At 38.0% G+C, this 26,482-nt stretch overlaps 1 protein-coding gene across 3 annotated transcripts; it reads right to left on the bottom strand.

The window, feature by feature from the left end:
* Positions 1 to 1,736: 1,736 nt before the first annotated feature.
* LOC113074991 (gastrula zinc finger protein XlCGF57.1-like) lies at positions 1,737 to 24,913 on the bottom strand. Of its 3 annotated transcripts, XM_026247708.1 has the most exons (4): positions 24,605 to 24,913; positions 20,018 to 20,025; positions 2,559 to 3,764; positions 1,737 to 2,306 (listed from the first exon to the last, which is right to left on the bottom strand). In XM_026247708.1, the coding sequence occupies exons 1-4, from the start codon at positions 24,703 to 24,705 to the stop codon at positions 2,266 to 2,268; spliced, it is 1,356 nt and encodes a 451-aa protein (XP_026103493.1). In that variant the 5' UTR covers positions 24,706 to 24,913; the 3' UTR covers positions 1,737 to 2,265. The 3 variants fall into 3 exon arrangements, with proteins under 3 accessions (XP_026103493.1, XP_026103491.1, XP_026103492.1); XM_026247706.1 differs by having other exon boundaries at positions 1,737 to 3,764; XM_026247707.1 differs by lacking the exons at positions 20,018 to 20,025; positions 24,605 to 24,913 and adding an exon at positions 24,447 to 24,482 and having other exon boundaries at positions 1,737 to 3,764.
* Positions 24,914 to 26,482: the final 1,569 nt, after the last annotated feature.

The raw sequence follows: 26,482 nt of genomic DNA, 5'->3' as shown, positions 1-26,482 counted from the left end.
AAAAGGACATGTAAACTAACAAACACATACACACACATATTCACACAAGTTGCAGAAACAGAGGGAAAAAATTAGCTTGAGAGAGTGAAAATGTGAAATCCAATGTTTATATCAATAAAGGAAATTGCTGAACAGCGTTTAATCAATAAACCGGCAAGAATCTGGAGGTTGTACTTGTGTTGCCTTTGTTTTAAAGGAATTAATTTTATATGGCTGCAGAAAGGGGTTTCTGTAGGTTGCTGATTGGCTGGAGTTCAGTAGTCATTGGAAGTGATGTCTTGGGTGTTGGCTGAAGGATGGAGTGGAGTCGTGTACGCTGGTTGAAATTTTATAGTTGGTCCAGACAACAACAAACTGATGTAGAAGAAAGAAAGAAAAGCTGTTGAGACTAGATGGCTTGTCTTCTCATTCTGGTTAAGGAACAGTGGGCTTGCAGGACAAAGCACACTTTGAAGAGCATTTCAAGAGCAGGTAATATGGTAAAGTGTCCTAATATTGTGATGGAGTCCCCTACAACAGTATTAAATGCATTTAAGGTAAGAAAACATTGTAATTTTCTCAAAATATACATTTAATATTAAAGTAATTTGCCAATGAATTCTAAACGATTCATTCCAAGCAAGTTCAGAGCAAACCCCTCTCTTCCACAAGCCTACAATTTACTGATGGGTCAGCTGGCCATGCCTGTTATGATTAGTACAGAGAGGAGTCCTTGACCCAGTTAGCAAGCGCTAATCACTAGACGAGACAAAACAAATAAAATAAAACACATTACCAACAAGGCATTTGTTGAATCGAATGGGACAAAATTACTCATTACAATGCCTTATAATGTCTTTTTACAGTGATGTTGAGATGTGGTGGTGTGGTAAAACAAGTTTAGAGGAGTGTGGTTGACCCTTAACTTATATAAAGGATACATCTTTGGATTTGAGACTTTAGTCTCTGCAACTTAAAAGTTCTTATATACGCACCAAGAGCTTGTAACATTACAAAGAGAAAATTAGAAAATCGCATCATATGACCCCTTTGAGACCCTAAAGAATCATGTAAACTTGTGGAAAATGGGCATTCAATGAGCACTTTAAACATGATTATCAAGGTATCCTTTATGTGACAAAGACCATCCACACAGAGTAGATAAAAGGATTTTGTGGAGTATGAGTTACCAGATGAATCTTAAATTGTCCTTTTAGTGTGAAACTCTTTCCACACTGAGAGCAGATGAAAGATTTTATCCTAGCATGAATTAACATGTGCCAACTAAGGTAAAATTTATATGTAAAACTCTTTCCACACTGAGAGCAGCTGAAAGGCTTTATCCCAGCATGAATTAACATAGCCCCTTTCACACTGCCATTCCGGCAAATACAGGGGTAAAGTGTTCCTGCAATTGTTTCCTGGTCGCTAGATTTTGCACTTTCACATTGCCAGTGATGACCCGGGATATGTGCGTGCTTTCACACACAACCCTTGAAGATCCCGTAACGACACGTGACATCAGCGCGTGACGTGTAATGTACGAGTCGACAACGCTAGGCACGTTATGCTTCAGCGCGGAAAGTGAGGAATCTCTGCTTCATTACAGTTTGCACATATGTTTTCGTCGTGAACGTTGATCTTCCTTCAAAACAGCCGGTAAAAGAGTCGTGTCATCACTTCAACACGGAATTAGATCTGGCTTTTGTTCACACAGCGCTCGTCCCGGGTCGAACACTGCAATGTTACTAGGTCCCCGACCTGGGTTCAATTCGGTAATCAATTCTGGGACGTGGTTGCTTTCACACAGAAGGCAACCCGGCAATGTTCCGGAAATATTGCGGGTCCGACGTGCAGTGTGAAAGGGGCTCATGTGTTTCTCATAGCTTGCTTTACAGGTGAAAAGCCAGATCTAATGCCGTGTCGAAGTGATGACGCACGTTATCGCGCGACTCTTTTGCCGGCTGTTTTGAAGAAAGATCAACGTTTGCAACAAAAAAATATATGCAAACTGTAATGAAGCAGAAATCAGTTAGTTCCTCACTTTTCGCGCTAATGTCGAGATCGTTCACTTGCTTCAGTGAAAGTATAACGTGCCTAACATTTTCGACTCGTACATTATGTCACTGATGTCACGTGTCGTTACGGGATCTTTACGGGTGTGTGAAAGCATGCACATATCTTGGGTAATCACTGGCAATGCAAAATCTAGCAACCCGGGAATAATTGCCAGAACACTTTACCCGTGTATTTGCTGCAATGGCATTATGAAAGAGGCTAAGTGTTTCAACACTGAGAGCAGCCAAAGGGTTTTTCTGAAGTGTGAGATACCAAATGCTTCTTAAGGTGTGCTTTCTGTGTAAAACCCTTTCCACACTGAGTGCAGCTGAAAGACTTTATTCCAGCATGAATTAACATGTGCCTATTAAGGCATGATTTCTTTCTAAAACACTTTCCACACTGAGAGCAGGAGAACGGCTTTATCTCAGCATGAATTAACATGTGCTTCCTAAGGCTTTCTTTACACCAGAAAGTGTTTCCACACTGAGAGCAGCCAAAGGGTTTTTCTGAAGTGTGAGATACCAAATGCTTCTTAAGGTGTGCTTTCTGTGTAAAACCCTTTCCACACTGAGTGCAGCTGAAAGACTTTATTCCAGCATGAACTAACATGTGTCTATTAAGGTATGAATTCTTTCTAAAACACTTTCCACACTGAGAGCAGGAGAACGGCTTCATCCCAGTATGAATTAACATGTGCTTCCTAAGGCTTTCTTTACACCAGAAAGTGTTTCCACACTGAGAGCAGCCAAAGGGTTTTTCTGAAGTGTGAGATACCAAATGCTTCTTAAGGTGTGCTTTCTGTGTAAAACCCTTTCCACACTGAGCGCAACTGAAAGACTTTATTCCAGCATGAATTAACATGTGCCTATTAAGGCATGATTTCTTTCTAAAACACTTTCCACACTGAGAGCAGGAGAACGGCTTTATCTCAGCATGAATTAACATGTGCTTCCTAAGGCTTTCTTTACACCAGAACGTGTTTCCACACTGAGAGCAGCCAAAGGATTTTTCTGAAGTGTGAGATACCAAATGCTTCTTAAGGTGTGCTTTCAGTGTAAAACTCTTTCCACACTGAGAGCAGCTGAAAGGCTTTATTCCAGTATGAATTAAAATGTGCCTATTAAGGCATGATTTCTTTCTAAAACACTTTCCACACTGAGAGCAGGAGAACGGCTTTATCCCAGCATGAATTAACATGTGCTTCTTAAGGCTTCCTATACACCAGAAAGTGTTTCCACACTGAGAGCAGCCAAAGGGTTTTTCTGAAGTGTGAGTTACCAAATGACTCTTAAGGTGTGCTTTCTGTGTAAAACCCTTTCCACACTGAGAGCAGCTGAAAGACTTTATTCCAGCATGAATTAACATGTGCCTATTAAGGCTTGCTTTACATGAGAAAGTGTTTCCACACTGAGAGCAGCCGAAAGGTTTTTCTGAAGTGTGAGATACCAAATGCTTCTTAAGGTGTGCTTTCTGTGTAAAACTCTTTCCACACTGAGAGCAGCTGAAAGATTTCATCCCAGCATGAATTAACATGTGCCTATTAAGGCTTGTTTTCATTGTAAAACTCTTTCCACACTGAGAGCAGCTGAAAGGCCTCTTGACTTCTCTTGTTTTAATGCTGCAATTCACAGATTTTTCTTCATTAACACCATGACATTTCTGATCCTGATATTTCTCCTCCACCTCTTTCAGATCTCGTTTTTCTTCTTTCATTTTCATCAGGCCTAAAATTAAATCAAAATAAAGATGAAAATTAATTGAAACGTTTAAAAAAGATAAAATATTTGTGTACATACAAAAACTAACTCAGAACTTTCCCTTTTTAACACGGACCCATGAAAATCTCAAAACACTGCATTATGCCTCCATGCCAGTAGATGGAGATATCATTTTGTAAAGAAACAACAGATTGACAGATCCAGTAGACAGGGTTCGTTCTTTGGTGATTTTCTGTAATTTAGGGCTGCAACAACAAATCGATACATTTAATTATTATTAATAATGAAAATCATCAACAATGATTATCATTATCGATTAGCCCGGTCTGCCCACAGTGCATGTCCACTTTTATCCTGTCGCGTCAAATTACATCACTTATGCCGCGTTTCCACCGAAATTACCGGGAACATTTGTACCAGGAACTTTTTTCCCCCCAGACCTGTTGCTTTCTGCGTTTCCACCGCGGTGTAAAGTACCGGGAAGATTAGGCAAATAGACTGGTGACGTAGGTCTGCACGCGTTTCTCAATACAAAGTACGCAGATTTTGGACGTGCATCCTCGGTAGTTCAGATTTCGCTAATTCGACTCGGGAGTGTGAATCCGGTAAATCTGCAAACAGCAGCGTACTTCATAACTTCAGTCAGCTCGTCTTGGTTACTGCAATTTTTCTCTCAGTATATTTACAATAAAACTAAATAGGATATCAAATACCACTGCCTCCTTTCATTTTCATTTTAACATAAGAACAGCTGCAGAATAGTTCTTATTTCAGGGATTTGTGTGTGTGTGTGTATATATATATATATATATATATATATGTGTGTGTGTGTCCCGCCCCCGAAAGTTCCAGAACTTTAAAAAAGTACCACCTCGCCAACAGGGACTTTCTGAGGGGCATTTTTTTACCAGGCCAAAGTCCCTAGTTCCTGGGTAAAGTTCCTGCAGTGGAAACGGGGCATAAATTAAGCATTTCTATGGACAAAATGCAAATAGAATAGTGGAGAAAACAGAATGAGATGCTGCCGTTTTAAGCTCTTAAAACACTTAAATTTAGATTTTCTTTTTATTTCATTTATGATGTTATGAGATGTTTTAAGTTTATTTTCAGCTCAGTGAAGCACTTTTAGAAACAACTCTTTTTCAGTAAATAACCTTTCTTGTAAATTGCTGTGTTAAATGCGATGTGGTCAGAAATTTGGGTGCAGCCAACTTTTGTGCTAGTGGATCTAAGAAAAAAAAGTTAGGCGCACGAGTGCAACCAGTGTTAGTCTAGAGCCCTGTTTTATCATAAACTTTTGGATTGAATGGGATGAGTGATATTGGTCTGTAGTTGTTTTTTGGTCTCTATGAAATGTACTATACTTGATTGTAAAATTAAATGAATCAAGCATGAGAGTACCTACCACATATTTCACCCCACTCCCATATTTCTAAATCTAATTCAGGAGGAAGGCCATCTAAGCCTGGTGACTTGCCCTTCTGTAGGCTTTTTATTGCTAAATGCAGCACCTCGAAAGTTAACAGGGCCTCTGAAGAATCTTTATCCATCTGCGAGATCTGAGGAAGTTCTAATTTATCCAAGTACCCTTTACAAACTGCCTCAAAATCGTTTGGCTGTTTGTACAAATTTGTGTAAAACCCTCTAAATACGTTGTTAATTAAAACATAGGATTTGTGGTTACCTGGTCATCCGAATATTTTCTTGCACTGATGTATGCCTTAGACTCACATTCCCTCAGCCTGAAGGCCAAAAAGTGGCTAGATCTCGGATTCAAAATAATATTTTTTTCCCTCATTCTATGTAAAATTAACTCTGCATTTGATTGTGAAAGTAAGTCATATTCCTCTTTCAAGGGGGACATCCATGTAGCTTGTTGATCAGAAAAAAATATTTTTTGTAAGTTTTGCAATACTTATTTTCTAATTGTGAAAATTGGCGGGTTTGCATTTTGGCAAGAGCAGATGAAAAAATTATATATTATATATGTGGAATCCTCGTATTGCATATTTTGTCGTTTCCCACAATAATTGAGGTCTACATCACAAGATATATTAATTTTGAGAAACTCCTTTATATGATCTTTAAGCAAATTAATGAATGTCTGATTGTTTAATAATGATGTGTTAAAACGCCATCTAGAGGCCTTTGTCTTAATAATATAAAAAAAACCTGCCTAAATGTATCGTAGCAGCAAATTTAAGCTGGAGAAAGCTTTGGCGTGCTATAGCGGCACTTGATGGGTAAGGGACCATCTGACAATTTCACAGATTGGGTTTTACTGACTTCTAACATTTAAAACTAAAACATTACCAAACTATAAGGTGTGTATAATGCAAAGTGATATACTACAGGTGTAATTTTGGCTATATCTCCCTTACTGTACATATAGTACATAATTATTTGTTTTGGAAGCCCTTGTCAGAAGAAAGAGTCGAGCAACAGATAATGACTGTAGATTGTAAGCGTTTTGCCTCGTTTTCTCATTAGACTACCGTGTGATCGTTATTGCTTGGAAAGTTTGGTTTAATTACTGTGTGTCTTATCCTGGTAAATCACAGGACTGCCCAGTTTCCGTCTGCTAGGTGTGGCCGGCTGACTTCAATCACAGGTAATCAGGCTAATATAAAAGCGATATTTTTCACTCCGGCAGCAGCCAAGTCAACCCTCGGAGAGCACGCAATGTACGTTGAAGGAAGGCCTATCTGACAAATCTACAGCATGTCCCTCTGACCTCTACTACTACGCTCTCTATTCTATTCCAGTTGGTCTATGGAACTGCCTGTCTGCTGTTAACAGAGCAGACTTAATTTATTATATTGCTACTCATTCCAGTCTCAACCTCATTGGACCAACTGAGACTTGGATCAAACATGAAGACACTACCACTCCCGCAGCCCTCTCCACTAATTTCACTTGCTCCCACACTCATCGTATGACTGGGAGAGGTGGATGTACTGGTCTCCTTATATCAAAAGAACAGAAATTTGAACCATCACCTACAGGTAACTGTTACTTTGAATCACATGCCATTACTGTAACCCACCCTGTTAAAATCCACTTGAGGATCCAGGAGTTGGATGTGCTGCTATTAAACTTTCCTGAAGATGGTCCTCCTCTGTTACTGCTTGGTGACTTCAACATCCACCTAGATAAACCTCAGGCTGCTGGCTCACCTCATTTGCTCTCAAGCGAGTGTCTACTACAGCAACTCACAAATCAGGCAACCAACTAGACCTCATCTACACGCGCTGTTGCTGCGTGAATAACTCTTCAGGTGTTCCAGTGCACACCTCAGACCACTTCTTCATTACTGCTAACCTAGCACTTACTCCTGAAGCAGCACACACTCCAATGCAGGTCACCTTTCGACGGAACCTACGCTCCGTCTCTCCATCTCGCCTATCTTCTGTGGTTTCATCCTCACTTCCTTCACTCTCTTAGTTTTTAGCTCTGGACACGAACAGTGCTACGGATACTCTTTGCTCCACTCTTAACCTCTTGCTTGGACAACTTTTGTCCACTGTTGTCTAGACCAGCATGCACTGCCCCATCTGCCCCCTGGCTGTCCGAGGTTCTCCGTGACATCGCTCTAAACTCATGGGCTGCAGAGAGGAAATGGCATAAATCAAGAAACTCTACCGACCTCAGTGTGTATCAGTCTCTCCTCTCTTCTTTCTCTGCAAATGTCTTCACTGCTAAAACATCCTACTACCACAACAAAATTAACAACTGTTGTTATGCTCAGACACGCTTCAAAACTTTCTCTTCTTTTCTCAGTCTGCCTCTACCCTATTCTCCATTGACTCTTACAGCTCATGACAGCTAATGAAATAAGACAAGAACCATCAGTAACCAATCCTCCACACTGCAGACTGAGGACACCTTCACAGTGACCAATGCACACTCTCTCTCCTTCTTCTCTCCACTCTCAGAGATGGATGATTCCAAACTTATCCTGTCCAGTCATCCCACTACTTTTCCACTTGATCCGATCCCCACTCACCTCCTTTAAGTGATTTCTTCTTCAGTCATACCTTCACTTACTCACATTGTCAACTCCTCTCTTCACTCTGGAACATTTCCTTCAGCATTTAAGCAGGCTTGGGTAAGCCCACTGCTTAAGAAACCACCTCTAAATCCAGTGCTTCTAGAAAATACAGACCCGTATCCCTTCTTCAATTCATTGCAAAGACACTTGAGCAAACTGTGTTCAACCAGCTCTCTATGTTCCTTGTACAGAAAAACCTCCTGGATCGCAATCAATGTGGCTTCAAAAGTGGCCACTCAACTGAGACTGCCATGCTCTCGGATACTGAAGCCCTGTGACTGGCAAGAGCAGCTTCAAAATCCTCAGTACTCATCTTACTGGACTTGTCTGCTGCATTTGACACTGTTAATCACCAGATTCTCCTGCCCATCCTCAGAAAGATGGGCATCTCTGGAACCACACTCCTGTGGTTGAAGTCTTACCTCTCCGACAGATCCTTCATCGTGTCTTGGAGGGGTGATGTTTCTAAGTCACAAAAACTCGCTACTGGGGTTCCTCAAGGCTCAGTACTTGGACCACATCTCTTCTCCATCTACATGACGTCATTAGGATCTGTCATTCAGAAGCATGGCTTTTCTTTTCACTGCTACGCTGATGACACCCAACTCTACTTTTCATTTCCAACCAGATGATTCGACTATTGTATCTATTGTTCTCATTTATAAGTCGCTTTGGATAAAAGCGTCGGCTAAGTGATTAAATGTAAATGTAATTATTCTTGGGAAAAAAACTACTCAAATTCCCCCAAAGTTTTTTTTTTTTTTTATGTTACAAAGGTTTGAGCAGATTCCCAGTAGTCAGACTGACTTACTACATATACAAAATATTACAAATAAATATAATAGAACATAAAACAATAGGTGACATTTTACCAATACCTTCTTTACTGTATGTACAGCAAGCAATTTGCTTATACTCACATAAATGTATTAGTGTCCTGTACCTACTAGTAAAATATGTATATCAAAAATTATATCTGTACTCTGGATAATTTTTAGTTTGACTGTGCATAAATTCTTGTTAAAACTACAAAGTAAAGCAGTCAAGAGCAGTGAGTGATTTTTCTTTCATTTTCTTGGCTCTTGGATTAACATTACAGCAGCTAGTAGCTAAATTAAGCGCTGATTATCTTTTTCCTCAACTGTTTACTTTGACTTAAGAAATAGCTGAAAATAACTGAAAAAAAGTTTTTTTCGAGCATACTTTCCAAGGCAGGTATTTTGACATTTTTTATGTATTTGTCGGCATAAGAGCAAAATGAAGCAAATTCAGTGTTCAAGCGCTTTGAGACGCCTATCTCTGCGTGAGCCCTGAACACCTGAACACCGTGGCACTGATTTGGGCTCTTTCACATCCTATTGTTTGTTCAAAACTGCGATTAGTATTTGTCCGTTCATGTTCAGGAGGGACTGTCCATGATACACGGCTCTCTCTCTCTCCGCACCTAACACAGCGCGCGAGTAACCAGCTACTCTGTTCAGTTTCTCCGTGTCTTGTGTTTGGATGCTTGATACCGATTGTTAGCGACGGGCTTGAGCCAGCTACTAAACTAACCGTCTTCGAGCCACAGATCGTTAAAGGTACATTTTCCTATTGTGATAGCCAGGATGATTTCAATTAAGCTAAGCAGTGACTCAGTACGATACAGTATGTTTGGAGTTCGCGCGGGTTTCTGTGAAAGTCCTTCTGACAAGTCTGTATGCTGCCGCATGGACCTTGTAGTTCTGGAACGCTGTGATACCAGTGTAGACCTGCAACTAACAATTATTATCTACTAATCTAAGGATTATTTTTATTACAATAAATAATTAATCTAATGTTCTTTTTTATTAGCTAATGAATCCTTTGGATAACTTTACAAAAAAGTAAAAATATAAGTACAACAACTAATATAATATTTCAACCTTTATTCATTTTCAACCAATGTGGTTGAAGTTTTTACAGTATGAAATAGAGGCAAAAAAAATATTTTACTATGGTAAATATGAGTTTATGATAGCGTTTATAATTAAACCCCAGTAGCCAAAAATGTACTGTTGTCTGAGACGTCATGAAATGTTCTTTAGCTTCACAAACCATAAAATGTAGTCAGGGTTCTGCTATGGTTTAGCATGGTTTCCAGAGATTTGGAGCTGATTCGGGTAGCTCGGTGGTTTGTGACTGTTATCTCGTGGCGCGCTGTCTTTTAAGGGGCCGTTCACGTTTTTTTGCGCTCAAGTTCGTTATTTCCTATGTAGGCGTGCAATAAGCACGCTCATAATGCAATCGCTATAATGCGCTCGTTTTTTCCAGGCGTGTCCGCACTGCATCGAGTTAAAAACATCTCAACTTTTAAGAATGCCGCAAGCACAAGAATATCAGACCTGAACCAGGAAGTTGGTCACCAGATCACACGGTAACCAGTTAAACCGTAACACCGGAGAGTGCCAAGATGTTTTCCTCTGAGGTGCTTGTGCATCGCAGTTGTGCTGCGGTGGTACACCATATCGGTTTTGCAAAGGGAAAAAAGGCCCATTTTATTTGTCCTCTGTTTAAAGTATTCCCATACTTTTGATAATAGTGGTCTCTGTTTTTGTGATAGAATGTAACTTTCTCCATTCCCAGTATGCATTACGCGAGATGTAAACAAACAGTGTGACGCGTCGACGCATTTCACACACGTCGAAGTATCTTTGTAATCGATGACGTCGATGCGTCGTAGCAGCACAATACCAGTGTGATACCACCCAGATTCCTAATACAGAACTACAACAGGTGAAACAAATGAATGCCATTGCTCCTGCGAGTGCATTTTGATGGAAGAACAAATTAATGGACTAGCATATCAATTTAAGACGTGGCTAAATGTTTTTTATGACCTTGTACGGAAAATCCGGATGTTTTTATGGCCCCGCGGAAACCCTGTATATATTTAAATTTATTCATTTAGCTGACACTTTTATCCAAATCGACTTACAATTTCGATATATGTCAGAGGACGCACACCTCTGGAGAAACTTGGGGTTAAGTGTCTTGCTCAGGGACACATTGGTACATATACATATATATATACATATATATATATATATACATATATATATATATACATATATATATATATATATATATATATACATATATATATATATACATATATATATATATATATATATATATACATATATATATATATATATACATATATATATATACATATATATATATATATACATATATATATATATATATATATATATACATATATATATATACATATATATATACATATATACATATATATATACATATATATATATATATATATATATATACATATATACATATATATATATATATATATATACATATATATATATATATATATATATAAATCTCCAGGTGTGCATAATTATTAGGTATAGTGTTGTCACGGGAATCATAGCGCTGTACGCGTCAAGAACAGGGTTGATCGGCTACACTGTACCACCGGTAATTAAAGAAACCTGGTACCGTGACATTTTAATTTTTTAGTAGCGACTTGGTACCGAAGTACTGGGTCTTTTGACAACACTAATTTGGAAGATTTTATTTTACCAATAATTTAAAAAGTTAAGATTGACGTGGTTTGGAATTTGTAAAATGTGCATGGTTAAAAAAAAAAAAATCAGAATATCAACTTGTCTAAATTGTATACACGCACTGTACACAGACACACACATAAACATATAAATAATAAATGAATATATATGAATATAAATATAAGCATTCTGCTGTAGAATCAAAAGCCCCTAGGAGTGTAGTGTACTAGCACCTTTAAAACATGAAAAAAGTGAATTAGGTGAATTTTGGTCAATTCGGTTTGAATGAAAATAATTGTGTGCTGTACCAGCAGTAAGGGTGTAATTGTGAAAATGTAACCTTTAGGAAGTCAATCTGGTCACTACGAATATACAGAAACCTTTAGAAAGAAACAAACTTTTGGTGAATTTCAGTATTTTTTTGTGAGTGAAGTGACATACAGCCAAGTATGGTGACCCATACTCTGAATTCGTGCTCCACATTTAACCCATGCAATGTGCACACACAGCAATGAACACACACACACATGGAGCAGTGGGCAGCCATTTATGCTGCGGTGCCCGGGGAGCATTTGGGATTTTGGTGCCTTGCTCAAGGACACCTCATTCGTGGTATTGCCAGCCCGAGACTCGAACCCACAACCTTAGGGTCAGGAGTCATACTCTAACCACTAGGCCACGACTTCCCCTATTATGCACTGTTTATACAGTAATGGAGATATTGACAAAGTTTCACCTGTAGTAAGTCAGTTTTGTAACTAGGAATATACTATTGCCTTTGGAACATGAAAAAAAGTTATATTTTGGTGAATTACAATAACTGATTTCTAAGAATAATTATGTACTGTATGGTACAGTAAGTAAGATATTGGCAAATAGTCCCCTGTAGTAAATTAGTCTGGCTACTAGTGATGGACTGCAAAAAACACAAAAAAGCCTTTAGGTCAATTACAGTAATTTTTTCTAAGATTAATTACGTACTGTACATACGGTAAGGAAGATATCGGCAAACTTACACCTGTAGCAATTCAGTCTTGCTACAAATGTACTACAACCTTTGAATGATGAACAAAATCATTTTTGTTAAATATGAAAATTGTTTTCTAAGAATAATTATGTTCTGTAAAGTAAGGTTGATTTTGGTAAAGTTTTACCTGTAGTAAATCAGTTTGACCACTAGGAATGTACTACAACCTTTGGAACATAAATGCCTTTTGGTGAATTACAGTCATTTGCCGCATTTCCACCGAAATTACCCGGAACATTTGTACCAGGAATTTTTTCCCCAGGAATTATTTTCCCCCAGACCTGTTGCCTTCTGCGTTTCCACCGCGGTGTAAAGTACAGGGAAGATTAGGCAAATAGACTGGTGACGTAGGTCTGCGCATGTTTCTCAAAACAAAGTATGCTGATTTTGGCCGTGCATCCTCGGTAGCTCAGACTTTGTGCATTCGACTCGGGAGTCTGATGTCCACGACGACGCAAATCCGGAAAAATCTGCAAACAGCAGCATACTTGATAACTTCAGTCAGCTGACCATGGCTACTGCAATTTTCCTCACTGTACATGTACATTAAAACGAAATAGGATATCAAACACCTCTGCCTTCTTTTGTTTTCATTTAAACATAATAACAGCTGCAGAAATGTACTTAATTCAGGGATGTGTGTGTGTGTATATATGGGCAGATGACAAATAAGGGTGAAACAGCATTTTTTAAATCAAAGTTCTAAATTGCTTGAGAATTGTATGAATTTGTAAAGTTCAAATACTGTTGTTTTTGAAACTGTTAGAGGTTAGTAGATTTTTTTTCTCATGTAATTTAATAAGCTTTCTCACAGCTCCAGGCAAAATATGTGCAGCGGAGTGACATGACATTACTATAAAATTCAAATATTGAAATATTATTAATGTCAAATACGAATTAGGTATGTTTTAAGTTTAACAAGTATTCTTAAAGAATGATCACTAATTTCACTGATCACTGATCACATTTTTTTTTTCACAGCTGTTTTTCGATTATATTCTTTGCTTGTGCCATCTTTTACCACTCACTTCAGTGGATAGATTGTGTAAAATGAGAAAAAATATTTGAAAATGTTTATTTTTTTTATATAGTTATATTATGCAATGTTTTCAAATGCATATAATTATTTAAGCTAGTTAACATAATAAAAGTCGTTTAATTGTGTTTGAAGTGTTGTCACACCACAGGACATCCCGTCACACCACATGACGAAATGAGACACTGTATGAACATTTCTGGTGAAATTTATTGAATACTTTTGTAACAAACAAATTCATTTCCGTCTCTATTTGAACATTAATGAAAATGCAACATATCAGTACAATCTTATTACTTAGTGTATGAATTTGAACTAAAAACATAGTGAACAAGACAAACTGAATAATTACAATTTTGGTGGCGTCAAATTAGACAGTAATAAAGGACATTCATTTATATTTTTTAACTTAAAAGACTAAACGAATATTTTGTTTCTCAACATTAAAATCATGCAAAAATAATTAAAAGCATGTTAAAATCATCAATTAAGCTCTTTGAACAAAGGTTCCAAAGAACAAGAGAAATTTGACATTCTGTAGTCATCACTAACAAAAGAGTGTTAAACAGACCATAAACATGACAAGCTGTTAGACCCAATATTTAAAAAAAATAATTAGAAATTATTTCATAGGAGAAGTGGTAAACTTATGTGTTGAACATGAGCCAGTCCATGAAATCTTGCCAATTATGTCACTCCACGAGTAGTAAATGGTATCTTCTTTGTCAGGCCACTGGAAGGCATTCTTGTTTCTGTGTTGAACCATACAGTTTGCCTGCGTTTCCTCTCCCTGAATATTCAACACTTGGCCCACATATCGCTTTATCATATTTTACTATGATGAACTTTCCCACTTCAAAAACTTGGTCTTGGTCACTTTCAACATCTTCATCCAAGAATGATGAGGTAGGGATAGGGGTAATCTCTTGAGCTGGACTGTCACCAGCCATTGTGACTTTTGTAACCTCGAAGCAGCCACACACTTTTGGGTAGCTGCAGAATCAACTTACTGCCCTATGAAACACCTCCCCTGGTGTTGTAGTGAAAATCTGGTGTGTACCTAGTATGCCTTTCACAGCAGGGAGCACAGGAGGGAGCAGTTTGTCAAATTCTTCTATGTCCTTTTCCTCCATCCATTTCATTTGGATTTTCATCTCCTCTTTGCTAGACAAGAAGTCAAAGAGGGCCTCTGCAGTTTGCAGATCAGCTCCCCTTTGGACAGCCTGATCTGCCATCCGCTTCACACAAGCTCCAACCCCATCAGGAGCTCCTTTTCCGTGGCTCGTTCACTGTAATTCCATGTGAGAGACTGGAAGCCCCAGGTAAATGGCAGCGTACTCATTAGGAATGTGACAACAACTCATTGTTGTGATACTGTGTCACAGGCCCATCACTGATGAGGTGGAGTGACTCAAACTGTGTGTCATACTGCATTTTGCGGGCTTCAATGACTGGCTTTAAATGAGCCCATACAGCACGCTCATCATGCCTCAGAGATTTTGAGATGGTTGCAAAGCTCCGAATGGCCATTTTGGTGTAGGCAACCACTGTATGTATGGTTACTTGTTTTCTATTTCCACCAAAGTGGAAATATTGAGTTTCTGTGTTCAGTTTGCATCCATAATTTTCAGAGAAATCAACGTGCATCACCAAATTCTTTTCTTGCAATTTCTCCTTTAACTCCCTCATTTTGGCTGATTGGTGCATCCAATTGAATTGATGGGATGCAATTGACTCCAGGTCACGCTGGAAGGTCTCTGCCAGCTTTCCCAGTGTTCCCTCAACCCCTTTTTTAACCCAGTTCATGAACACCTTTTCCCCTACATTCACCTTCACCTGCTCCCACCTAGCGAATTCATCAGGATTGTGTGAGTTGAGACGCACCTCATCAAAACAGCAGTTGGTGCACTGCCTGTACATACATTTTTATTCCTCTGTGTTACAAGTAATGGAGGAAAGAATATTAGACAGGATTTTAGTTGAAATCATGCCTTAAAAACAATCATTCAATCAGTAGGCTCATGTTTTTCACTCTGGACATGGGGTTCCTCATGTTTTTCACTCTGGAACATTTCCTTCAGCATTTAAGCAGGCTTGGGTAAGCCCACTGCTTAAGAAACCACCTCTAAATCCAGTGCTTCTAGAAAATACAGACCCGTATCCCTTCTTCAATTCATTGCAAAGACACTTGAGCAAACTGTGTTCAACCAGCTCTCTATGTTCCTTGTACAGAAAAACCTCCTGGATCGCAATCAATGTGGCTTCAAAAGTGGCCACTCAACTGAGACTGCCATGCTCTCGGATACTGAAGCCCTGTGACTGGCAAGAGCAGCTTCAAAATCCTCAGTACTCATCTTACTGGACTTGTCTGCTGCATTTGACACTGTTAATCACCAGATTCTCCTGCCCATCCTCAGAAAGATGGGCATCTCTGGAACCACACTCCTGTGGTTGAAGTCTTACCTCTCCGACAGATCCTTCATCGTGTCTTGGAGGGGTGATGTTTCTAAGTCACAAAAACTCGCTACTGGGGTTCCTCAAGGCTCAGTACTTGGACCACATCTCTTCTCCATCTACATGACGTCATTAGGATCTGTCATTCAGAAGCATGGCTTTTCTTTTCACTGCTACGCTGATGACACCCAACTCTACTTTTCATTTCCAACCAGATGATTCGACTATTGTATCTATTGTTCTCATTTATAAGTCGCTTTGGATAAAAGCGTCGGCTAAGTGATTAAATGTAAATGTAATTATTCTTGGGAAAAAAACTACTCAAATTCCCCCAAAGTTTTTTTTTTTTTTATGTTACAAAGGTTTGAGCAGATTCCCAGTAGTCAGACTGACTTACTACATATACAAAATATTACAAATAAATATAATAGAACATAAAACAATAGGTGACATTTTACCAATACCTTCTTTACTGTATGTACAGCAAGCAATTTGCTTATACTCACATAAATGTATTAGTGTCCTGTACCTACTAGTAAAATATGTATATCAAAAATTATATCTGTACTCTGGATAATTTTTAGTTTGACTGTGCATAAATTCTTGTTAAAACTACAAAGTAAAGCAGTCAAGAGCAGTGAGTGATTTTTCTTTCATTTTCTTGGCTCTTGGATTAACATTACAGCAGCTAGTAGCTAAATTAAGCGCTGATTATCTTTTTCCTCAACTGTTTACTTTGACTTAAGAAATAGCTGAAAATAACTGAAAAAAAGTTTTTTTCGAGCATACTTTCCAAGGCAGGTATTTTGACATTTTTTATGTATTTGTCGGCATAAGAGCAAAATGAAGCAAATTCAGTGTTCAAGCGCTTTGAGACGCCTATCTCTGCGTGAGCCCTGAACACCTGAACACCGTGGCACTGATTTGGGCTCTTTCACATCCTATTGTTTGTTCAAAACTGCGATTAGTATTTGTCCGTTCATGTTCAGGAGGGACTGTCCATGATACACGGCTCTCTCTCTCTCCGCACCTAACACAGCGCGCGAGTAACCAGCTACTCTGTTCAGTTTCTCCGTGTCTTGTGTTTGGATGCTTGATACCGATTGTTAGCGACGGGCTTGAGCCAGCTACTAAACTAACCGTCTTCGAGCCACAGATCGTTAAAGGTACATTTTCCTATTGTGATAGCCAGGATGATTTCAATTAAGCTAAGCAGTGACTCAGTACGATACAGTATGTTTGGAGTTCGCGCGGGTTTCTGTGAAAGTCCTTCTGACAAGTCTGTATGCTGCCGCATGGACCTTGTAGTTCTGGAACGCTGTGATACCAGTGTAGACCTGCAACTAACAATTATTATCTACTAATCTAAGGATTATTTTTATTACAATAAATAATTAATCTAATGTTCTTTTTTATTAGCTAATGAATCCTTTGGATAACTTTACAAAAAAGTAAAAATATAAGTACAACAACTAATATAATATTTCAACCTTTATTCATTTTCAACCAATGTGGTTGAAGTTTTTACAGTATGAAATAGAGGCAAAAAAAATATTTTACTATGGTAAATATGAGTTTATGATAGCGTTTATAATTAAACCCCAGTAGCCAAAAATGTACTGTTGTCTGAGACGTCATGAAATGTTCTTTAGCTTCACAAACCATAAAATGTAGTCAGGGTTCTGCTATGGTTTAGCATGGTTTCCAGAGATTTGGAGCTGATTCGGGTAGCTCGGTGGTTTGTGACTGTTATCTCGTGGCGCGCTGTCTTTTAAGGGGCCGTTCACGTTTTTTTGCGCTCAAGTTCGTTATTTCCTATGTAGGCGTGCAATAAGCACGCTCATAATGCAATCGCTATAATGCGCTCGTTTTTTCCAGGCGTGTCCGCACTGCATCGAGTTAAAAACATCTCAACTTTTAAGAATGCCGCAAGCACAAGAATATCAGACCTGAACCAGGAAGTTGGTCACCAGATCACACGGTAACCAGTTAAACCGTAACACCGGAGAGTGCCAAGATGTTTTCCTCTGAGGTGCTTGGTCTTGGTCACTTTCAACATCTTCATCCAAGAATGATGAGGTAGGGATAGGGGTAATCTCTTGAGCTGGACTGTCACCAGCCATTGTGACTTTTGTAACCTCGAAGCAGCCACACACTTTTGGGTAGCTGCAGAATCAACTTACTGCCCTATGAAACACCTCCCCTGGTGTTGTAGTGAAAATCTGGTGTGTACCTAGTATGCCTTTCACAGCAGGGAGCACAGGAGGGAGCAGTTTGTCAAATTCTTCTATGTCCTTTTCCTCCATCCATTTCATTTGGATTTTCATCTCCTCTTTGCTAGACAAGAAGTCAAAGAGGGCCTCTGCAGTTTGCAGATCAGCTCCCCTTTGGACAGCCTGATCTGCCATCCGCTTCACACAAGCTCCAACCCCATCAGGAGCTCCTTTTCCGTGGCTCGTTCACTGTAATTCCATGTGAGAGACTGGAAGCCCCAGGTAAATGGCAGCGTACTCATTAGGAATGTGACAACAACTCATTGTTGTGATACTGTGTCACAGGCCCATCACTGATGAGGTGGAGTGACTCAAACTGTGTGTCATACTGCATTTTGCGGGCTTCAATGACTGGCTTTAAATGAGCCCATACAGCACGCTCATCATGCCTCAGAGATTTTGAGATGGTTGCAAAGCTCCGAATGGCCATTTTGGTGTAGGCAACCACTGTATGTATGGTTACTTGTTTTCTATTTCCACCAAAGTGGAAATATTGAGTTTCTGTGTTCAGTTTGCATCCATAATTTTCAGAGAAATCAACGTGCATCACCAAATTCTTTTCTTGCAATTTCTCCTTTAACTCCCTCATTTTGGCTGATTGGTGCATCCAATTGAATTGATGGGATGCAATTGACTCCAGGTCACGCTGGAAGGTCTCTGCCAGCTTTCCCAGTGTTCCCTCAACCCCTTTTTTAACCCAGTTCATGAACACCTTTTCCCCTACATTCACCTTCACCTGCTCCCACCTAGCGAATTCATCAGGATTGTGTGAGTTGAGACGCACCTCATCAAAACAGCAGTTGGTGCACTGCCTGTACATACATTTTTATTCCTCTGTGTTACAAGTAATGGAGGAAAGAATATTAGACAGGATTTTAGTTGAAATCATGCCTTAAAAACAATCATTCAATCAGTAGGCTCATGTTTTCATGCTGGTAGCATGCACAGATATTTCTATCTGTTGGCCTGGTCACTGTTATGTGCTTGGGCCTGTAGCGAGCAAACTGCCGGTACGACATTTGCATTGTGAAGCTAGATTCTTGGTTGTATTCAGAGTGTAGCTCACTCATGGTTTTGGTCAAAACCCACCGCTGCATTTTGTTGTTTTTCCGCCCCACAGTATCCCTTTTCCCTGCCAAGAGCCTGCTGTTTTCATCCCTGGAAAGAAAGTTGGTGACTTGCTGTTTTTTTGTGTCTCAGCTCTTTTCGTCGAAGATCTGAGGGTAGGTTGACGTGCTTTCTTAGCTTTATTCCAGCGATGCTTTTGAACCCTCATTGTACTATTTGGCTTTTTTCATGCCATCGAGCATTGCTTTTAGCTCCTTGTTTTCTTTTTGCAGCCTCTTAATTTTTGCTGTCAATTTGGGTGGACAAACCCTTTTGGGGAGACTTGGAATTGGGGAAATAGAACCATTAGCAGGAGAAAGATTAACTGGACTAAAGGACACATCAAGTGCTTCGGGTGATGGGGTAGTAATATCCAAAATGGCTGGCAGATCCTCCTTCTTCCTGTTCCTTGCCTTTGTCTTCTTCCATTCCTCACAAAGCTTTGCTCGCCTATGTTTTGGGAGGCTGGCTATATTTAATGGTTGAATTTCTCCTTTAGCTTTCTTTTCTTGATATCTGTTGATGGAAAAGAGACAGCTGTTACATGTTTTCTATACAAGTGTACATTTTAGAGAATGTTTTACCAACTCTATTTCCCTATTATATTCCCTATATATATATATATATATATATATATATATATATATATATATATATATATATATATATATATATCCCTATTATTTACTTTCTCCTTCTCTCCCTTAGGATCTCCTCATGCCTAGCTTCATCCTGCGCTAACCTTTCCCGGTACCTCCTTGTCCTTTCTTTGCTCATGCCTAAAAACTGACAAAATCACTTTAAAAACAATGATCAGTGCCTGTTACCATACACCTACAACAAACAAATAAAGACAGATATACATTTATGTTTGATATATGTATAATATAGGTATATTATGTATAATGAAGACATATATATATTTGTTTAATATATGTACAATATAGGTATATTATATATAATATTTACAATATTTGTTTAATATATATATATATATATATATATATATATATATATATATATATATATAGAGAGAGAGAGAGAGAGAGATTTATATTTATGTTTAATATTGCAAACATAACAGACGAGAATCTAGATAGACATCTGACTTAATTGTCACACTACAGGACGGGCTGTCACACCAAAGGACTCTTTAACCTTTGCAGCCATTTTGAGTCATTGCTATACAAGACTGACCTTAGGCCTTACAATAACTGAATAAGTTCATTGTTTTAAACCTGAATATGATTCTTTTTTTTATATATTTTTCTTTTCTCTCGAACTAGATCAGTCACACCACAGGACTTTCAAAAATGGACATGTTCATGGTCTAACAGAAATGATGAAATTTATCAAATTAATAAGAGATTAACACTCACCTTTTAACCTCCTCAGCATATCCAAACATCTGGGGGATTTCCTGGTGGGGGGCTTGACTAAAGAACCCCTATGGCTTTCCATGCAACTGCCAGTACAAAAATCTAATATCATATGTCAAACTGCAGGACACCATTTGTGTTTCAAAACTAAATGTTCTGTAAATATTATTTGAGTACTTTTTAGAATTTTGAAAACTTAATTAAGTAAATGCATACAAAATAATGCCAAGACATTTAGTAGGTGCTCCAAACATATCTGCTTTATTTTACTAATATTTACATTTGATGAGTCATCAATGTTACAGTCACATCGCAGGACATTTGAAATATGAACAACACCCAATACATTTTACGTCCCAAAATCATTGAAATAAAATGATGTTCTATGCCCCACTGGCATGTGTTGTTTTAGTTAAGAAATGCAGTTCAGTAAACATTTACACTTAATTACAGAAAAAAACATGCGTCACGTCATCTGCCCATATATCTATATATACAGCCATTACAATGAAACAAAACACATTTTTAAATAGGCGCTGTCTTTATACATAAACCGCAGATTTGAGTTTTAAATAACTACATTCTCGCCTGAAATACTTTTAAAATAACATTTCATGATCATACCTGCAAACTCAGAAGGACTGAAAAAGGTGACAGATTTTTCAGTACCCCCCCCCCCCCCCCCCAAAAAAAAAAAAACAGCTTTCAGGTTAAAATTTCTCTACAAGAACAGTATCACAAAAGAACATTTTTAATGTTTTAAAAAAACAACAAGTTTGAAAGGCACACTAAATGCAATATAAATAAATACAAAGCAGTACCTTACTTTATGGCTTTTTCTGCTTCTCTCCCCCCCCTCCCTCCCCCCAATGACAGAGGCACGCAGGGTTTTTTTTATGTGTGCACAACTAATAACTAATATCATCAACCTATAAAGGGTTGGCCTGCGCTGGGTGCGCCCCTCCCCTATAACTGTTCTGTCTCGCAGAGGACCTCATTTATGTGCACCTGTGTGAAACACACATAGGAAAAAAGAACAACAGAAAGAACGGCTCCTCTCCAGCCGCGACTCGGCTCCCATCGTTCATGTTTATGAGCCGTTCAAAAGAATCGGTTCATTCGCGAACGTCACAAGTCTAGACCGCAGTAGGGAAGACCGCAGAAGACCCCCCTCTACCTTCAAAAAAAAAACTCTTCGGATCTACACGATTCACGTGGATGACATTTTCCCATTCAAAACGGCGATTTTCGCCGAAAAGCGACTAGTTTGCAGGTATGTATGACACAATAACAGTAATATTCTGAAAATGATCCGAATAAATGGTGGTTGAAGTCAACCAATCAGGATGTTTAGCATCCAAGTCCCACCCCCGAAAGTTCCGGAACTTTGAAAAAGTACCACCTCACCAGCAGGGACTTTCTGAGGGGCATTTTTTTTTACCCGGAACTTTATTTAGTTCCTAGTTCCTGCAGTGGAAACACACCAAGTACCAGGCCAAAGTACCTAGTTCCTGGGTAAAGTTCCTGCGGTGGATTCAGATACAGATTATTTTAATTAATGCCAAGTTAAGTGAAGTAACTTCATAAAAGAGCATTCTGCTTGTAATAAGTCCAGGACAATCCAATAAAATATGTTTTACAGATAAGGGTATTTTACAAAACCGCAAAAACGCATGGGTCAAACTCGTGTGACCCATACTACATCTAGTGTAGACAACTTGATCAAGTCTAGTTTTAAAATTGATAAAAAGTCTGTTTGTAATTTCCGGATTAGTTCCATACAATTTATTATTCTTGTACATATTCCACTCTTCTTGCCACTTATTTAAAATATATCAATTAATAATCTGCCTCATATCTGAAGGAGGAATTTGACATTCATTAACTTCCTGATTAAGAGCATCCTTAGCAGCTGCATCAGCTCGTTCATTTCCTGAAAGTCCAGCATGTCCTGGAACCCAGCAAAAGATAATACTGAAGAACTGATTTAGTTTTTTTTTTAGTTTTTTAGTGATTTCAAATGAGGAATGAAAGTAATTTTGTTATCAAATATAAGACCCAAGTATTTGATTTTCTTAACAACATTAATCGGTTCTCTATAAATGAGGAGTTCTGTTTTTGGTACAAACTGTTTTTGATTTAGAGAACTTGAATCCATTTTCAACTGACCACTGATATATTTTGTGAATAAAGTTGCCTTTCAACTGTACTCATGTTCTTCCCTCTATAACAGATACAGAGATCATCCACATTTAGGCTGCACAATATATTAGATCCGATTATATTCTCAATGCGGTTTATTTTAATGCTGAAAAGAGTGACAGAGAGAATACTTCCCTGAGGAACTCCAAGTTCTTGTTTGTGAATATCCGACAAGGTGTTTCCTACTTGGACTTTAAAATATCTACTAGCCAAAAAATAAAAAATTAAGATGGGTAATCATCCTCTAAAAACCATGTGGTAATAGGGGTGTGACGGTTAGTATATAACCGTGAGACTGGCGGTTATAGTTGAACACCGTCATTAGAACTCTTTAACCGCCAAAACCGTTTCACTAAAATATTTTTTACAAACATTTTTTATCAAAAATTATTTTCATTTTTTAGATAGGATCATCGGATGCGCAATATATCAGGAGACATGGTTTTTACCACTTAATGAAGTTTTGTAAATCGTCAGACATGATATTTACCACTTCATAAAATTTTGCTTTGTAGAAAACCTTTCTTAAAAACGAATTTCGTTTTGAACAAATTTTATCTTAATTTTAATAGATGTTTCATCAACCAATTGCATGTATTTTAATAAATAAAAAGCAAATATAGCAGACAATGATAACCGTGACATGGAAGCACTGTGAACTAGAGCACATCTCATTGTAAATGAAACTCAGCGTAGGCCTATGCCTCATACTCTAGCATTAAATATCTTTGCTGCATCCTTTCTAGAACAGACAATGGCTTTTTTTTTTTTTTGCGGCTCGCATCAGCAAAGCATAGACCGCAAAACAATCAGCGGATGGAGGGCGGGTGCGGCTTTGAAATTTGCTCAAAAAACTTTGGCGCGGATGATGAGTTTTGTGACAGATCTCCTTTATAAACGGAGGTCTGAAATCTCTGCCCCTTTACCGATCAGAGCGCGCGCTGACACGGAGTTAACCCGCTATCTCCAAGATCAACCAATTGACTCTACGGCAGATCCACTAGCATGGTGGCGAGACAATATGAAACAAAATGAAACACGCAGTCAGTCTTGTAACTACAAATGTCCTTCGCCTTTGGAACATTAAAAATGTATGGTAAATGGTGAATTATGGTAATTTTTGAAAGAAAATAGTTTGTGTGTACTGTACATAAATACCGGGAGATATTGTCTGTAGCGACATATTGGTTAAATATTGATTCAGTCAGTTTGCCCACAAGACATTTACTATGGAATTGTAAAAATAATTTCTATTAAATATAGGACTCCGTTTTGTACTGAAAGGTAAATTTGCAGATGGTCCCTAAAGCAGCCTAGGCGAATATCCAGCGAATATCAAACCTAAAACTAACTTTACCGCGCTGTAGAACCGACATTTGAAGTAATGTTACTATAGGACTGTGGTTAAGTAGAGCATTATTTGCTTGTTCAGTAATTTTACTGTATTGGTAACAGTTTTGCAGCGGGCTTTGCGAAAATGCAAAATGACCTTTGCTGTAAGATGTGACCCTGAACTTTGAAACATGTATTTAATTTTTATACAAAGGATTTTTGAATGTACCACATTTATCTTTAATGACTGTTTGAAGAATAAACACCAACCTCCTTGTTCCTCGTGTCTTATTCTGCAGGTTTCTGTTTCCTCTTGTTTTATTCTGCAGGTTTCTGGCTCCTTGTGTCTTATTCTGCAGGTTTCTGGTTCCTCTTGTTTTATTCTGCAGGTTTCTGGTTCCTCGTGTTTTATTCTCCAGGTTTCTGATTCCTCGTGTCTTATTCTGCAAGTTTCTGGTTCCTCTTGTTTTATTCTCCAGGTTTCTGGTTCACTTGTGTTCTCTTCACTCTCCTCTTTAACAAACTCCATCTTCACAGCAGCAGATCTCAGTTCAGATGACACTCCTCCAGATATTATTCCTGCTTGATTCAAAATTTAGTCACAACTGTGAGGATGAGAATATTACAGGTATTTACTGACCTGATTCAAAAACTGTATTTCTCTATTTACAGAAACAACATTTCTAACAGTTTGTATTAAACCAGCTTCACGACAAAACAACAGAGCTAACTGACGCGAATCGTCTTCTTCTGAGGTTTGATGGCAAACAAACGAGTGTTTAGCGCCACCCGCTGGACTGGAGAGTGAAGCCACGAAAGGACGATAATAAAACGGGAAGATTTGTTTCCTTTTGGGGAAAAAATCCGATCTGCAAAAATAAAAGATAAATAAATTATAGACTCGTATGGCATTTGATCAACACCAACAGCCTTCATGATGAGGATTGGTAGACAGTTTACTATACATAAAGGCTCTGCTACTGCACGCTCATTTTTTGTTTAGCTATTTTAAATTATAGACAAGAGCAAACTGGGTGCTTAATGCAATGCAACTGGCCACATTTACAAAATCAGGTGATTAAGTTCTCCCATCTATGTCTATTTGTATAGAGACAAAAGTTGACTATCTAGACATTTATATGCAATACAAAAGAAAGTGGGAAAAGGTAGAAAAAGAGGGAGAAATAGAAGGGAGGAAAGTATGATTACAAGACTAAGGGTGGGACATACCGGTTTGAATAAAACGTTACATTTAATATCTAAGCATCCAAAGGGTTTGTGTGAGAAATGTGGACAAAGTGAAACTGTAGAACATGTGTTTATTAATTGAATTGTAATGGTTATGATGAAGAAAGAGAAGTACTAAGAGAAGAATTATGGAAGAATGAAGGGAAGGAGTTAACATTAAATAATATATTAGACTCAGATATAGGAAATAGTATGGTTAATGTGTTGTTTTGGTTTTTAAATAATACTGGTTTAATGAAGAGAATGTAGGATTAATATGTATATAGGCTTATAGAGAGAGGTAGAAGATGTGGATGAAGTATAGGGTGAGACAGTGTAAGTAAACCTGTGAAGTTCATTGAGACCTGAGTGGTTTTGTATGTTCGTGTGATGTGTGTTTCGATGTTTGTAGCGTTAATGTTGCCATCACTGAATTTTCTTATTTGTGAGAGAATAATATCGTGATCTTTAGCAAATTAAATTGATTATAATTACATTACTTGATTAGAATTGAGAACAGGTCTTGCATAATTAGTCTGTACATAATGAGTTGTAGGATATTTAAAATCCCTACAGAAATATGAAGAAACATATACACTGGAAACATTTTTGCGTTGTGGTACTTTTTCGGTTTAAAGAAGATTTTATGATCAAAGTCAATTACTGCACATATAAAACTATAACATGTTAATTTTATTACTTGAATTGCTCTGAATGTAGTTGACAGAAAATCTATTCATATGTGCTTTAGGATAGTTATTTGACTAATTGTTTATGCTTAAATTCTTATAGTTATTTATATTTGGAAGAATTTACATTGTAAGTAAATTTTATTTATAAAGTACATTTAAATTCAGCATACACTGACCAAAGTACTGTACTTAACAATCATAAAATACAATAAAGTATAAAATGCAATACAATAAAATATCAATTAAAATCCAAGGTAACAATACTAAAAATTAAGAAAGGTCATAGAATAAAGATGCGTTTTAAGTTTAGACTCAAAAACTGAAATAGAGAACTCTTAATGTCAGGTGGCAACTGATTCATAACCGTGGAGCAGCTACTAGGCTCTG

Source organism: Carassius auratus, unplaced genomic scaffold (assembly GCF_003368295.1).
Source record: "Carassius auratus strain Wakin unplaced genomic scaffold, ASM336829v1 scaf_tig00015984, whole genome shotgun sequence".
Lineage (NCBI taxonomy): Eukaryota > Metazoa > Chordata > Actinopteri > Cypriniformes > Cyprinidae > Carassius > Carassius auratus.
This window is presented reverse-complemented; position numbering and strand designations above follow the sequence as displayed.

Coding starts and splice junctions, on each gene's coding strand:
- LOC113074991 (XM_026247706.1), bottom strand. CDS start 24,705: ATGGAGTTTGTTAAAGAGGAGAGTGAAGAGAACACAAGTGAACCAGAA.